The 16,040-nt window shown below is 44.5% G+C and overlaps 1 protein-coding gene across 1 annotated transcript in view; it reads right to left on the bottom strand.

Annotated features, from left to right (window-relative positions):
• Positions 1 to 14,218: 14,218 nt before the first annotated feature.
• The window catches only part of LOC139382380 (rho guanine nucleotide exchange factor 12-like), an 80,630-nt gene continuing 78,808 nt past the window's right edge, over positions 14,219 to 16,040 (bottom strand). The window contains exons 41-42 of the mRNA XM_071126385.1: positions 15,325 to 15,400; positions 14,219 to 15,175 (exon numbers count right to left, since the gene is read on the bottom strand). Coding sequence (XP_070982486.1) covers positions 15,165 to 15,175; positions 15,325 to 15,400 — 87 coding nt within the window. The 3' untranslated portion in view covers positions 14,219 to 15,164. The remainder of the gene's footprint in view (positions 15,176 to 15,324; positions 15,401 to 16,040) is intronic.

Genomic DNA, 16,040 nt, shown 5'->3' with positions numbered 1-16,040 from the left:
AGCAAACAGTGCTTTCCCATGTTATCGTCACAGCCCCGCCATCGAGATGCAAATGATATGTGACAATTCTTTAAACAATTACACCATTAGGTGGAGTAAGCCGTCTGGGTTTGAATTACCTTTACTGCATTGGGGATCTGCCTTTGCTCAAATTTGCCAACAATAGAGGGTGGGAGTAGTAGGGGACAGGGTGGGAGGGGAAATCAGTGTTGTGGTGCAACCATCGAGGCAACTTTCACTGAGGACGGGGGACATGTCCCCCCCACATTCTGAAAGTGCATTTATGTCCTCCCCAGTGTTATCATTGGAATGCGATACAAAACGAGGCAACGGTGTGCTTTAGGACCATATGGACGCCTTCGACCGGTCGGGTAGGCTTTTTGGAGTTTTTACCCGACTGGATAAAAATAATAATACAAAAAAATACATACGCCCCACCCCACTTATAAAACCAAAGTTGTGCCCCTGGGTGCAACCCTTATGTTATTTGAAAGCTCATCTGTGGAAACAAACCTGAGGTGAGTGAGTCAGAAGTTCCCAGATAGGGAATCGGTCAGGATCTGGTTGTAGCCCGCATTACCACCCATAATCCAATGCATCTATCCTTCACACAGTATGTAAAACAAGATCAAATGATTGTACCTGCAATCCCTCTTGAACCCTGAACCAAGAGGGGCTGTAGTGGCATCTATCATTTAAACACCACAGAGGAACTGATTCTGTGACCCTCTGATTACTGACACAAACCTCTGAGAGATGAGGGAATTCAACCTCTCTCCCCTCCTCTTGTTTCTTCATTTCCACCATAAGTCCTCTGGAGGAGGTGTCAATCACTTGGCCCGGACTTTATTAGGGGTTAACCGGAGTAAACAGGCACTTTCCCTCTCCCGGGGATTGAATTCACATTGAGAGTATTTGTAATCAGACCACTGCATCTTGGCTGCTGGCAGGCAGGCCGGCTGTGGAGGAGCTACAGTATCAGTGAGTATCTTTTCAAACAGGCAGAGACTTAAACCTCCATTCCAGATCAGCAATTACCTAAATAAGGCTTGTCAAAAAGTGGTGGTGCCTGAGAGGCAGCTTTAACCTTCAACATTAACCTAGATGATTATTTGCACCGCTGGATCAGCTGCCTTTTCTGGCGCCAGCAGGACATTGTCAGATGTGCTAAACCGGTCAGCAGGAGATCCTCTGTCTTGAATGTTTCAAATGACTACTTTAATGTCTGGCCTGCAGGGGGGTTGTGGAGAATGTGGACAAACTATCAAAATAGTGATTTTTAATTCCGGTCAGGCTTTGGCTTTGTTATTCTCCCGGGCCTCTTTTTCTCGGGACGGATTCTCAACCAAGTCGACATTAGCATCGGACCAGTATTGATCACAGCTCGGTGGGAGTGGAGCAGAATGAAACAAGGCGCTCCAGGTAGATTAAATAACCTGACCTGTGCCTGGTCTCCCCCAGTAATTCATGAGATTCTAGACATGCATGCATTACCACTCCTTTATCTACAGCTAAGCTCCGAAACATCAGAGGTGGGAGAGAGGGGACAGGCTTGCCCTCTCTATACAGGGACACATTTCTTTTCCTCCTTCGGAGTGTGGCAGCTAAATACCAAGGGTGATAAACAGCCAATCAATCACAGCACCAACTCTAGCGGCACCACAATGGAGTCCTCCTGACCCCTGTCACATGACTAAGGAGCAAGGAGACATCAATTGAATGGGAGAATATTATTAGACAGCCATTAGAAAGCACTGTTTAGCCGATTAACCAGTTTTTTTTACTGCTGTAATTTTGCAGTGTAACTGCAGTTAGAGTTGGATAGTATAACTGCAATTACTGAGTCCAAAATACCACAGTTGACTGCAGTTACTGCACTTTTACTGCAATCTTTTTTTGTAAAGGAGTCAATGTGTAACAACGCAACAGAAATCGCTCACATAGGAAGCTGATTCCACCAATATGTCCGGCTGCTTAATTATACCCCCAAACACACACACAGGCATTTTCACGCACATTGTTCATTTGTTGTGCCAAGGTGTGACGATAAGAGTATCCAAGGCTGAGCTGGCCTGACGACACAGCCTCCTTCTTATAACCAAATACACACACAGGCAGGCATGCACGCACACACACACACACACACACCGGCATGTACGCACCTCGACACCTCCTTGGCCACAGTCATGGGAGTCATGGGCGGCAGGTAGCCTAATGGTTAGAGCATTGGACTTGTAACCGAAAGGTTGCAAGATCGAATCCCCGAGCTGACAAGGTAAAAATCTGTTGTTCTGCCCCTGAACAAGGCAGTTCCTAGGCCGTCATTGAAAATAAGAATTTGTTCTTAATTAACTGACTTGCCTAGTTAAATAAAGGTAAAATATAAAAATTAAAATGCGTCCCCCAAAACATGACACATTAAGCTGCGCTGCTTAACCCGGAAACCAACTGCACCAATGTGTCGGACAAAACACTGTTTCACTGACAACCAAGGTCAGCCTGCAGTCTCCCGGCCCACCACAAAGAGTCACTAAAGCGTGATGAGCCAAGTAAAGCCTCCCCCCACCAAACCTTCGCCTAACCCTGATGACACTGGGCCAATTGTGTGCCGCCCTATGGGACTCCCAGTCACAGCTGGTTGTGACAAAGCCTGGGATTGAAACCCAGGCTGTAGGGACGCTTCAACACTGCGTTGCAGTGGCATACAGCCTACCCACAGCCCCAGAAGATGTATCTGCTTGGACTATTCATCACTATGTGGTGTGGGACAAGACAAGGGCTCAATCTCAATTTGTCTTTCTGCAAATCTTGTCCAATGTGTTTTGAGAAGGAGACGAGGATGTGAGGAAACCCGAATTGAGCTAAGGAAACTCAGAAATCTCAACTGGAAACTCAGAAATCTCTGACTTCTGACTTCAGTGCATTCAAGACAACTGGGAACTCGGGGGAAAAAACATTTTTAATGGTCATCCAACTCGGAATTCCAAGTCTGAAAATCCAACTTTCCTACTTGAAGATCACTGACGTCATGATTTGACCTCAAGTTCCCAGTTGTCTTGAAAGCACCATTATCCCTCCCACTCACCAGTCAAGGAGAACATTGATGTCATCTCCACCCTACAGGAAACGAATGGGGATTGGCCAGCTGATATCCACTGGGCCACGCCCACTCAGGGGACTGGGCCACGCCCACTCAGGGGACTGAGGCAAAGCAAGAGCCCTATTTCTTCCCAAAATCTGTCTGCATTAAGATCCTTAATTATTATTAAGCAGGTGAGGAGTTTTTGTATGGGGGGCAATGAGTGTCGAATTTAGTCAAGATAAACGTTAATTGCTACTTTGATACGTGAGGCTTATTTGATCTAATAGAAGTTAAGTAATGCTTAAATTGTTATGAGTGTACTGATATAAGTGTGATGCACGTGACATCCCGGAAACTTTTAGAAAAAAACACTTTATATTAGTTGTCCCCTGTTGAAATCGAGATGGTCTAAGCACATTCATAAGGCTAGCATAGCATCTTACTATCTACTATACAGGCGGTTGAGGTCAACACCCCACATCGAAGATTTTTAACAGGTATTCAAATAACGAGATGCCTCCACTAATCCGAAGAGAGGAATAGGCGGGAGCTTGACACCCGCCATTCCACTCTGTGGACAACAAATCCCATCGTTAGAGGAGACATGGGTATCTCGTCATTATATCCAATTCTCTGACTGAGCTGTCACTCAGACAGGATGTCACTGCAACAGTGATTACTCCAGTGTCCAGAGGAAAGATTCATCAATCTTTGGGGAGTATTGATCCACAGTGTGATCAATCTGACATTGGGGTATGTATTTTTTTAAATATTTTTTGTCATTTAACAGACGCTCTTATCCAAGCAATTAGGGTTAAGTGCCTTGCTCAAGGACACATCGACATATTTTCAGTTAGCCGGCTCGGGGATTCAAACCAGCAACTTTTCACACTTAACGATTACAAAGCGGAAGGTATTCTAGCGGTTAAAGGTCAATGGTGTTCAGTGGTGTAAAGTACTAGGTAAAAATACTTTAAAGTACTAAAGTAGTTTTTTGGGGTTATCTGTAGTTTACTTTACTATTTATATTTTGGCCAACTTTTACTTCACTACATTCCTAAAGAAAATAATGTACTTTTTACTCCATACATTTTCCCTGACACCCAAAAGTACTCGTTACATTTTGACAGGATTTTGACAGGAAAATCACACACTTATCAAAAGAACATCCCTGGTCATCCCTACTGCCTCTGATCTGGCGGACTCACTAAACACAAATGCTTTGTTTGTAAATGATGTCTGAGTGTTGGTGTGCCCCTGGCTGTCCATCAAGAAAAAAAAAAGAAAAATAATTGTCCCGTCTGGTTTTCTTAATATACAGAATTTGAAATGAGTTATACTTTTACTTTGATACTTACTGTATCAGAAGTCAGAACCAAATACATATATCCTTGACGAATCAAAATATCAAAACGACACACAGATAAATGCTCAATAGGAAGGAATGTACCAACTAGCTAACCAGCTACAACAACAAAGAATTATAATAAGAAACGACAACAGTGGTTTACAAGGTAATTCCATCACCAGAGCCTATGGACATGACAGGCAATACATACAACTGGACATTTATTCAGAAAAAAATGGGCAAACTATAAGATAGCTATCAATCTGGACAAAAAGGAAGAAAAAGTCTGCATAGCAACTTTGCTAACTGTGATACGAAACGAATGCCTGAAGCAGAGAAAACTGACCCGTTAAAAATTATAGAGGCGCTACAGAAACACTTGGAGCCTTCCAGGAACGTGATCTACAAGAGGTACATGTTTAATGCTTGTCAACAAAGTCAATGTGATACGTCAGAGCAGTACACTGCAAATCTGAGGAAGTAGCAGACGTCTGTGACATGCTCAGAGAACCAAACCGAACACTGAACAAACCCATAGACGTGTCGTTCAAGTGAACAAGCACCAATGCAAATCAGGAAAATTGGTGGAGGTGAACCAGAGCCTGTACATTATACCGCCCGTGAGCGACGTTCAGAATCAAAAGGCCAAACATATGTTCGTAAACAGACAACACAAACTTCAACTCAATCTATTAGAGGAAGATAACGAGTCAGATGACCAAACAACAGATGAAATGTGGTACATCTCGCAGGTTATTCACTAACCTTAAGCTAGCTCCACTCAGTGATGAGCAATTGACACAGTATGACTCCAGCCATACAATTAAATGTCAACTAGACACAGGATCAACAGTGAATGACATAATCTATGGGGACCTACAGTGAGTCATACAAGATGGCAATACAGTTGTCCTACCCAACAAAGCTACCCACAAGCTATATGATGGCACACTGACAAATCCAATAGGACAATCCTATCTCAAAGCAGATCATGTGTTACATTAGGTCGACACCCCAAGCACCACATCCACTGAGGTCATCATAACAACTGAGATCATCTCCAAGTACAGGGACATGTTTGATGGGCTTGGCTTCCTTCATGGAGAGCTACACCTAGAAGTAGACAATGCCGCCCGGCCTGTGCAGCAGCTACCAAGACGGATACCTGTGAAGGAAAGGATCACAAAGGCCATACATTCAATGGACAGTGCAGACATCACGAAAGTCACAGAGCCAACAATGTGGATCAGCAACATGGTTGTCATTGAAAAACCTGATAAACTACAAATATGCATGGACCCCAGTGCACACAACAAAGCCTTACTGAGATCACAAATCCAGATGCCCACAATAGAAAATATTCTACCAGAAATATCCAACCCAAAGGTTTTTTCAGTACTCGATGCCAAAGATGGACATTAAATCAAATCAAATCAAATTTTATTTGTCACATACACATGGTTAGCAGATGTTAATGCGAGTGTAGCGAAATGCTTGTGCTTCTAGTTCCGACAATGCAGTAATAACCAACAAGTAATCTAACTAACAATTCCAAAACTACTGTCTTGTACACAGTGTGAGGGGATAAAGAATATGTACATAAGGATATATGAATGAGTGATGGTACAGAGCAGCATAGGCAGATACAGTAGATGGTATCGAGTACAGTATATACATATGAGATGAGTATGTAAACAAAGTGGCATAGTTAAAGTGGCTAGTGATACATGTATTACATAAGGATACAGTCGATGATATAGAGTACAGTATATACGTATGCATATGTGATGAATAATGTAGGGTAAGTAACATTATATAAGGTAGCATTGTTTAAAGTGGCTAGTGATATATTTACATCATTTCCCATCAATTCCCATTATTAAAGTGGCTGGAGTTGAGTCAGTGTCAGTGTGTTGGCAGCAGCCACTCAATGTTAGTGGTGGCTGTTTAACAGTCTGATAGCCTTGAGATAGAAGCTGTTTTTCAGTCTCTCGGTCCCAGCTTTGATGCACCTGTACTGACCTCGCCTTCTGGATGATAGCGGGGTGAACAGGCAGTGGCTCGGGTGGTTGATGTCCTTGATGATCTTTATGGCCTTCCTGTGACATCGGGTGGTGTAGGTGTCCTGGAGGGCAGGTAGTTTGCCCCCGGTGATGCGTTGTGCAGACCTCACTACCCTCTGGAGAGCCTTACGGTTGAGGGCGGAGCAGTTGCCGTACCAGGCGGTGATACAGCCCGCCAGGATGCTCTCGATTGTGCATCTGTAGAAGTTTGTGAGTGCTTTTGGTGACAAGCCGAATTTCTTCAGCCTCCTGAGGTTGAAGAGGCGCTGCTGCGCCTTCTTCACAATGCTGTCTGTGTGAGTGGACCAATTCAGTTTGTCTGTGATGTGTATGCCGAGGAACTTAAAACTTGCTACCCTCTCCACTACTGTTCCATCGATGTGGATAGGGGGGTGTTCCCTCTGCTGTTTCCTGAAGTCCACAATCATCTCCTTAGTTTTGTTGACGTTGAGTGTGAGGTTATTTTCCTGACACCACACTCCGAGGGCCCTCACCTCCTCCCTGTAGGCCGTCTCGTTGTTGTTGGTAATCAAGCCTACCACTGTTGTGTCGTCCGCAAACTTGATGATTGAGTTGGAGGCGTGCGTGGCCACGCAGTCGTGGGTGAACAGGGAGTACAGGAGAGGGCTCAGAACGCACCCTTGTGGGGCCCCAGTGTTGAGGATCAGCGGGGAGGAGATGTTGTTGCCTACCCTCACCATCTGGGGGCGGCCCGTCAGGAAGTCCAGTACCCAGTTGCACAGGGCGGGGTCGAGACCCAGGGTCTCGAGCTTGATGACGAGCTTGGAGGGTACTATGGTGTTGAATGCCGAGCTGTAGTCAATGAACAGCATTCTCACATAGGTATTCCTCTTGTCCAGATGGGTTAGGGCAGTGTGCAGTGTGGTTGAGATTGCATCGTCTGTGGACCTATTTGGGCGGTAAGCAAATTGGAGTGGGTCTAGGGTGTCAGGTAGGGTGGAGGTGATATGGTCCTTGACTAGTCTCTCAAAGCACTTCATGATGACGGAAGTGAGTGCTACGGGGCGGTAGTCGTTTAGCTCAGTTACCTTAGCTTTCTTGGGAACAGGAACAATGGTGGCCCTCTTGAAGCATGTGGGAACAGCAGACTGGTATAGGGATTGATTGAATATGTCCGTAAACACACCGGCCAGCTGGTCTGCGCATGCTCTGAGGGCGCGGCTGGGGATGCCGTCTGGGCCTGCAGCCTTGCGAGGGTTAACACGTTTAAATGTCTTACTCACCTCGGCTGCAGTGAAGGAGAGACCGCAAGTTTTCGTTGCAGGCCGTGTCAGTGGCACTGTATTGTCCTCAAAGCGGGCAAAAAAGTTATTTAGTCTGCCTGGGAGCAGGACATCCTGGTCCGTGACTGGGCTGGATTTCTTCCTGTAGTCCGTGATTGACTGTAGACCCTGCCACATGCCTCTTGTGTCTGAGCCGTTGAATTGAGATTCTACTTTGTCTCTGAACTGACGCTTAGCTTGTTTGATAGCCTTGCGGAGGGAATAGCTGCACTGTTTGTATTCGGTCATGTTACCAGACACCTTGCCCTGATTAAAAGCAGTGGTTCGCGCTTTCAGTTTCACACGAATGCTGCCATCAATCCACGGTTTCTGGTTAGGGAATGTTTTAATCGTTGCTATGGGAACGACATCTTCAACGCACGTTCTAATGAACTCGCACACCGAATCAGCGTATTCGTCAATGTTGTTGTCTGACGCAATACGAAACATGTCCCAGTCCACGTGATGGAAGCAGTCTTGGAGTGTGGAGTCAGCTTGGTCGGACCAGCGTTGGACAGACCTCAGCGTGGGAGCCTCTTGTTTTAGTTTCTGTCTGTAGGCAGGGATCAACAGAATGGAGTCGTGGTCAGCTTTTCCGAAAGGGGGGCGGGGCAGGGCCTTATATGCGTCACGGAAGTTAGAGTAACAATGATCCAAGGTCTTTCCACCCCTGGTTGCGCAATCGATATGCTGATAAAATTTGGGGAGTCTTGTTTTCAGATTAGCCTTGTTAAAATCCCCAGCTACAATGAATGCAGCCTCCGGATAAATGGTTTCCAGTTTGCAAAGAGTCAAATAAAGTTCATTCAGAGCCAACGATGTGTCTGCTTGGGGGGGGATATATACGGCTGTGATTATAATCGAAGAGAATTCTCTTGGTAGATAATGCGGTCTACATTTTATTGTGAGGAATTCTAAATCAGGTGAACAGAAGGATTTGAGTTCTTGTATGTTTCTTTCATCACACCATGTCACGTTAGTTATAAGGCATACGCCCCCGCCCCTCTTTTTACCAGAAAGATGTTTTTTCCTGTCTGCGCGATGCGTGGAGAAACCTGTTGGCTGCACCGCTTCGGATAGCGTCTCTCCAGTAAGCCACGTTTCCGTGAAGCAAAGAACGTTACAGTCTCTGATGTCCCTCTGGAATGCTACCCTTGCTCGGATTTCATCAACCTTGTTGTCAAGAGACTGGACATTGGCAAGAAGAATGCTAGGGAATGGTGCACGGTGTGCCCGTCTCCGGAGTCTGACCAGAAGACCGCCTCGTTTCCCTCTTTTTCGGAGTCGTTTTTTTGGGTCGCTGCATGGGATCCACTCCGGTGTCCTGTTTGTAAGGCAGAGCACAGGATCCGCGTCGCGAAAAGCGTATTCTTGGTCGTACTGATGGTGAGTTGACGCTGATCTTATATTCAGTAGTTCTTCTCGACTGTATGTGATGAAACCTAAGATGACCTGGGGTACTAATGTAAGAAATAACACGTAAAAAAACAAAAAACTGCATAGTTTCCTAGGAACGCGAAGCGAGGCGGCCATCTCTGTCGGCGCCGGAAGTAGCTGCTCACTTCATCAAGTTTGACTTGCCATCTAACAACATGCTGGACACCTGTAGACAGGTATAGATGGCTGAGAATGCCATTTGAAATCACGCCAGCAGCAGAAGAATACCAGTGCACACGCTGTGAAGCTCTACAGGGACTAAAAGGAGTGAGTGTGATTGCAGATTACATTCTACTCAATGCATTTGGCGACACACACGGAAAGGCGATGGCAGATTTTGACAGGAGAAGAAAAGAGATGTCAACCTGAAGCTACCAAGTGTGACATACATGGGTCATCTTCTCACCAGAGAGGGCCTTCGCCCTGACCCAGAGAAAATAACAGCCATTCAGAACATGGGTACACCGACCGATGTCAAGTCACTACAGCGGCTGTTGGGGTTTGTGAACCATCTCGCCAAATTCATGCCAAGCCTATCTGATATGTGCGAGCCGCTCAGAAGACTGACTGACACGGACATTGTATGGACATGGCTACCACAGCATGACACAGCAGTTGAGACTATCAAACAGTTAGTCCCACAACACCCAGTGCTCAAATAGTACGACCTGAATGTTGAAGTCATACTGCAGTGTGATGCCAGTGAGACAGGTTTGGGCGCAGAAAGGACAACTTGTTGCATTTGCCTCCAGAACATTGACTCAGAACAAAGACATGCACAGATTGAGAAAGAATCTCGCCATCGTTTTTGCATGTGACAAGTTTGACCAGTATCTGCATGGCAGAGAGTTCATAACAACACACAGCGACCACAAACAACCACAAACCGCTCGAGACAATCTTCAAGAAGTCACCTACTCGCAGCATCAAAGCGACAGCACCATAGCACTAAGGCTACAAAGATACCAACTCCACGTGCAATACAAACAAGGCAAAGAACTACATGTAGCGGACTTCCTGTCCAGAAAAGCTCAAATCAACCACAGAGCACAGACAAATGCAAACACCAGCCACGGTATACGCTATGGGCCTGGTCACAACTGACCTGGAACAGGTGGATCACACCAGTGATGTCAACATCTCAACTAAGACAATGGAGTCAATCAATGCACACTCCTCCCAGGACCCACTGTTTCAGGCTCTGGGCACACAAATAAACAACGGCTGGCCTGGAACCAAAGAGGCTGTGAGTCACACGCTGAAAGATTTCTGGACATACAAAAGAGGAGCTCACCACAGAAAACTGATTGATATTCAAAGGAAACAGGGTCTTCATGCGCACTGAAATTCTCAACAAAATCCACTCTGGACTTTGTTGCGGTTTTCTGGCCGAGGATTACAGAGGACGTAAAGATCGTTATCAGCAAATGTGCCGCCTGCAACTCCATCCAGAAGAGAGAACAAAAGAAGATACTCATCCCCCAGCAAATCCCTCCCATCCCATGGCCCAAGGTCGGGATGGACTTGCACATAGTCAACAAAAGCAACCACCTCATCGTGGTGGATTATTACTATGGAGCTCGACGAGTTGACTGACACCATCATTGAATGCTACAAAAAGCAGTTCAGCAGACATGGCGTTGCCCACACTGTTGTTTCTGATAATGCCCCCCCCCAACTTTTCCGGAATGGATTTTCAAAAATGTGCTGATGAGTGGGACTTTAAACACCGTATCACAGCCAAAGCAATGGCAAAGCTGTGGAAATTGCCAAATGTCTCCTAAAAAAAGGCTGCGATGGATGGCGAATAACCATGGAGAGCAGTGTTGGCATGGCGGAATTATCCAGAGGGACTTAACAGTTCTTCTGTACAACGTGTCCACCCACCGTGAAAAAAACTGCTCAAACCCCAATATGGTACAAAATGTCATAGTAAGAAAACAAGCCAAAAGGTTGACAGCAAAACACCACGACGACACACATGCCTCTGACATGCCCGACATCATCCAAGGACAAACCGTACGCGTCCTTTCCTACCCAAACAACTCAGCTAGCACTTGGATGCTGAGCATATGCACTGATCAACTCAGGGAGGGGTCGTATGAAGTACTAATGAACGGTAAAAAAATATATATACAGCAGAAACAGAAAAGAGATTCATCCAGTGTCTGAACAACTCAGGATCCCCCCCCCCCCCCCGATCCCCATCCAAACAAACATAGATGAGGATGACTGGGGACTATGGAACGAACCCGCCAACCAGGCAGGTAGTGAACAGGCTGCTGATATGGAAGCAGTTCCCGCTGCCTGAAAATCTTACTCTGAGACACACCAGAACCGTTTATTCTAAAAGGTTATATTTTGTATTTTATTTTTTTGTAAGAGAGAGAGGCAGATTAGAGTAGCCTGTTTATGGACTTTAACATTTATGCTTATTGAAGGTGCTTGCATAAGAACACAGTTGTTTTGGTTACCAGTGTAATGTTTTTACTGGCAGTTCTTCTGTTTATGAGTCCAGGAGTTCAAATGTTACGAGATGTCGCCAAGCCAATAGATGGCGCTGCTGTTATGTGTATCTGAGTGTGATACTCTATAGTAGGAGTGAGCCAAGTTAGGCATTAGTTACAATGCACTGAATGGAGCTGTATGTATGCTACACAATGATGCTGAAGTAGACATTCTCAGCAACATTACCTTGTGATGGTACGGCATAATCAGCATACAAAACACAAATAGGGACCATTATGTTCAAACTTAAAATAAAATTCGCTAGCCTCTACTTGTAACTTCTGTAGGCTGCATGTTCTCTCCCTGCTTGGTCATGGTTTGAACGATGTGTGTAATTCCAGTCCATATAATGCAGTAATACAGTTCCCAATTAAAAAAATATTAGCCTACTGGAGCTAATTTACCCAAGAGAGCATATAGCTAGCTACATCTATGGGCTTCTATGTTTTTCTGTCATGCATAATGTGCAGTAGCCTGCAGTATATCACATATGGATAACAGCACAATCATTGTCTGCTTTGGGCTTGGACTCATAAAATGTATTTAATGTATGTCTCATCAGGCTCAGGTAGGATCAGGCTTGAATTTTCGATCAAAGCTCTAATCAAATCTGGACATAGGCCTATGTATATGCTTCATAATGCTTTTGAATGACATTTCCAGTTTCGGCAGGCAATACTGGGTTACATGGGACAAAAGTGATTTATTCTCGGGATGGATCATTTGTAAAATACTGGGAAAATATTCAATCCTAATCTGTACATCAAGATCAGCCTCAGTGGAAAACACTTGCGTGTGTCTTTGCGTATTCTGTGGGTATGTACGCATCTATAATATTCAGTTGCCTGAGTGAAAATTGCTTCACTGCAGGTGGAAGCACGCACGCACGCACGCACGCATCTCCTGTGAAGCGAGTCATATCGTCAAACATCCTTATCTTAGAATTAAGTCACACTTAAAGCACCATTATTACGCGCAATATCACAAACAGGCAACACTTCTAGGTGAAACTGAGCATCAAGCAACAGAAAATTGCATGAAATCGTGAAGACGTGTGTCTCAACGAGACACAAATCTCCTTGTAATACACCTTGCAGGAAAAGGTCACTTTTTTTGTAACTGATGCAGCAAAGGTGGTGCATGGAAATTACATTGAAAATATAATTGTATATTATTGGCAAGAAGAAACAGTCACTTGACAAGATCAACACACCTTTACTTAGATCAGAGATTCTATTTCCATCTTATCTTATACATTGGCACAATAACTTAATAATATGCCAAGAGGCAAAATGAGAAAAACTATGGCTTGTCGGTAGCTCAAACTGAAGTGACCCTCCCGAGATGTGACAGTGCACTCCTTTGTCTAGAACTTCAAATGAGGTCATTGACATGTGCATGTGGAAAATGTGACAATCAATTACCATCCCTCTCTCTTCTCGGTCTTCATTTCATTGCAGAATATCTTCAGGAGGAGAGGCAGGAGATGTGTCACTCAAAGGAGAATAAGTAATTATAGGTTAACAGAGGCTTCTGTTTCCTCTCCAGCAAGACGTGTAAAATCAAGTAATGTGCACAGCACACACTGTCAAGTAGTCTAGACTTAACTCAAAACTCTTGATAACTACATAAATCAAATTCCAAAGCAGATTTAGTTATTCTTCAGACATTGCTTTGCAGTAATAGGATACAATGTCATTTTCTCTCAGGTATATTTAGCTATCAACCTTTGACAGTAGCTAAGCTTTCAGACCGATGCCTGAAGAACATTTTTAATGAGATATGTTGAGCTGAATCAGATAATAACAGACTAGAAACACATTTAGCAGCAAAATAACTCATTGTTTAAGACAGAACACTGATGTCATTGCATGTTTCAGGGTGGGTCCTGCCCATGTCTATCTGGTAGATGGTAAAAGCCTGGCCCCTACTGGTGTATGTCAAGTGAATGAATCTTCCTATAGGAGGAAAAGGACAACATGATTGCCTTGTTCTTGATTAATTAAGTGATGGTATTTCTGAATCCATTCCATGTAAAAACAGTTGAAATCTGAGAAATACAAAACTACTGTATATGGGTCAAAATGAATTTACAGTTACCTAACAAAAGCTTAGCAACATGTTCCTACATAGTCAAACTCATAGGCCACAATATTTTGTTCACTACCTACCTAATTGGTCAGTATTGGGCAAAACTGTAGAGAAAAAGCTGTACATTTACTATGACGGTTACATTTTACGAGTAGGCTAACTCCATGTTCCTCCAATAGTTAGCTCACACTGATGGAAAATGGTGCTGAAAAAACAGTCACAGTAACTTTCTGTCCCATCTTGTCTCCCTGTTTATCAAATAGTTGTAGTGATTTATCTACAGGATCAGAAGTAAGAGAAGGTGAGAACATTCAAAGTCTACCCCCATTTCTGACCACAAAGCCACATTTGGGGGGGGGGGGGGCTAAGCAAAAAGAACAGGACTAAAGGAATAAACCGTCTTAAGTTTTAGAAATGTCATGGCATTTTTTATTAAAGTTATGCATAACCTTCCAACTTGATCATTTATAAATGTGTGAACTTTGTGACATTATCAGCTAGAATTGTCAGATCACTGGCACGTCAGCAGTAGCATGGGCAGCACAGAGGGGGAAACCAGGCATTATTACCAACGGGAGTGGGGGGGTGAGTTTTAGCCAGGTGTAGAAATGCACTGAGGACCAGGGCAGAGCCCCTGACTTTGGCATGCTGCTTAAACACCATCCTATGGGGGCTCCACGCAAAGTGCAACTCTATGCCCTCTCAGTCCAAGCATATTCTTCCTGTGTTCATTAAGGATAGGATAGCGTGTGCACCGACGTGGGTGGAGCAGCCTAAAAGGAGGTCCAAATGGCCAAAAAAAGCATGCAAGCAACATGGGAAAACACAAGAGAAAATAAATACATCTTGGGATTAAAAACAAAAAAACGTAATACATTATCTTAAAATGTTCCTTTTTCTTCTCGCTTTTTTTTGTGTATAATATATATCCTAAACACACAGATTTTTACATTTTGGTATAGTTCTTTCTTGCAGGGATGACTAGGAGTAGAGAGAAAGGAGGGGAGACACTGGGCGACCCACTGCCATTGGAGTGGGGACACGCAGCAGTGGGGGGGGGGGGCTAGGTTCGGGACAGTCCCTCTCCCTTGATTGCCTTGTGCTGACGGATGGAGCAGGGGCTGCGGGGATCCAAAGAAACCACCCTTCCTCCAACTGTCTCTCGCTCATGCTCAGTCTCTCGGGGAGAACCACGGTGGGAGGAGGAAGAGGGTACTCAGCAGTTGAGTGGACAAGCTAATAGAGGACATCCAGGTCAACGAGACAGCAGGGAGGCAGAAATCAACTCTTCCACCTTCACGTCCTCCCTTACGGCCTGATGCAGGGGCCGGGGAGGGGTGGGATTTCCGTGACTATCTCTTATCTAGGAACAAGATAATAACAGAAAAGGCCAGGGCAGTCAGACCATAAACAATAACTCAGCTGTCACACCTCGCATGCTCTTGGGTTTTCTAATAAATACTGAGACACTGAAAGGGAGAAAAGGAATCAGTAAGACATTAGCCATGTTACCTTTGTTATCATCCATGTCTGTCGATGATCTGGCCGGCCTTTGGCGTAGTAGACTGTGATACTTGGCCTCTACCTCCTGAGAGAAAACAAGCAAGCAGGGATCAGTCTGCAATCAGATTTGATACGCACTAAAGTCACATTTACTAATGAACCCTTAGCCTACAATTTCCGTGGCACCGCGGAAATCAAATGAACATAACACAAAAATCCCCATCAAAATCTGTCTGTTTAAGCTAGAGAGATGTTTTTTTGGTTGCATGGGCTGCGTCTCAATCCACCCTTCTGAATCTGCGGTGAAAGGTGGCAGAGCTAAAGCAATGTTTGTCAGAACATGAGACATCCCGGGCGGAAAAAATCAGTCTTCTCACAAAAATGCCTGTAGCATCCGAACAGCGTGGCATACATTATGAAAACTCTATTGAAAGATGACTCTCACGAACACATTGGCCCTCTCTGTTTTGGTCTAGGACGCCCATAAGCCTCACAAGACTAATCTGAATTCCCTGATACCAGTTAAGAAGAATGGAAGTATATATGGAGGTAGTTTATTACCTAAACTATGGGGATAAATACATGTAAAAAAATGTATACAATAATTTCTTATATCTCTCAGATAAAGGACAGACAATTCAGAACAAACTTCCTTATTATTTTTTGGGGGACTATCTGTTATTCAATGCGTTTCTATTGGCTAATAGCAGTAATGCCAAATTCAA

Source organism: Oncorhynchus clarkii, chromosome 24 (genome assembly GCF_045791955.1).
Source record: "Oncorhynchus clarkii lewisi isolate Uvic-CL-2024 chromosome 24, UVic_Ocla_1.0, whole genome shotgun sequence".
Taxonomy (NCBI): domain Eukaryota; kingdom Metazoa; phylum Chordata; class Actinopteri; order Salmoniformes; family Salmonidae; genus Oncorhynchus; species Oncorhynchus clarkii.
Note: the sequence above shows the minus strand (reverse complement) of the source record. Positions and strands in the feature narration are given on the sequence as shown.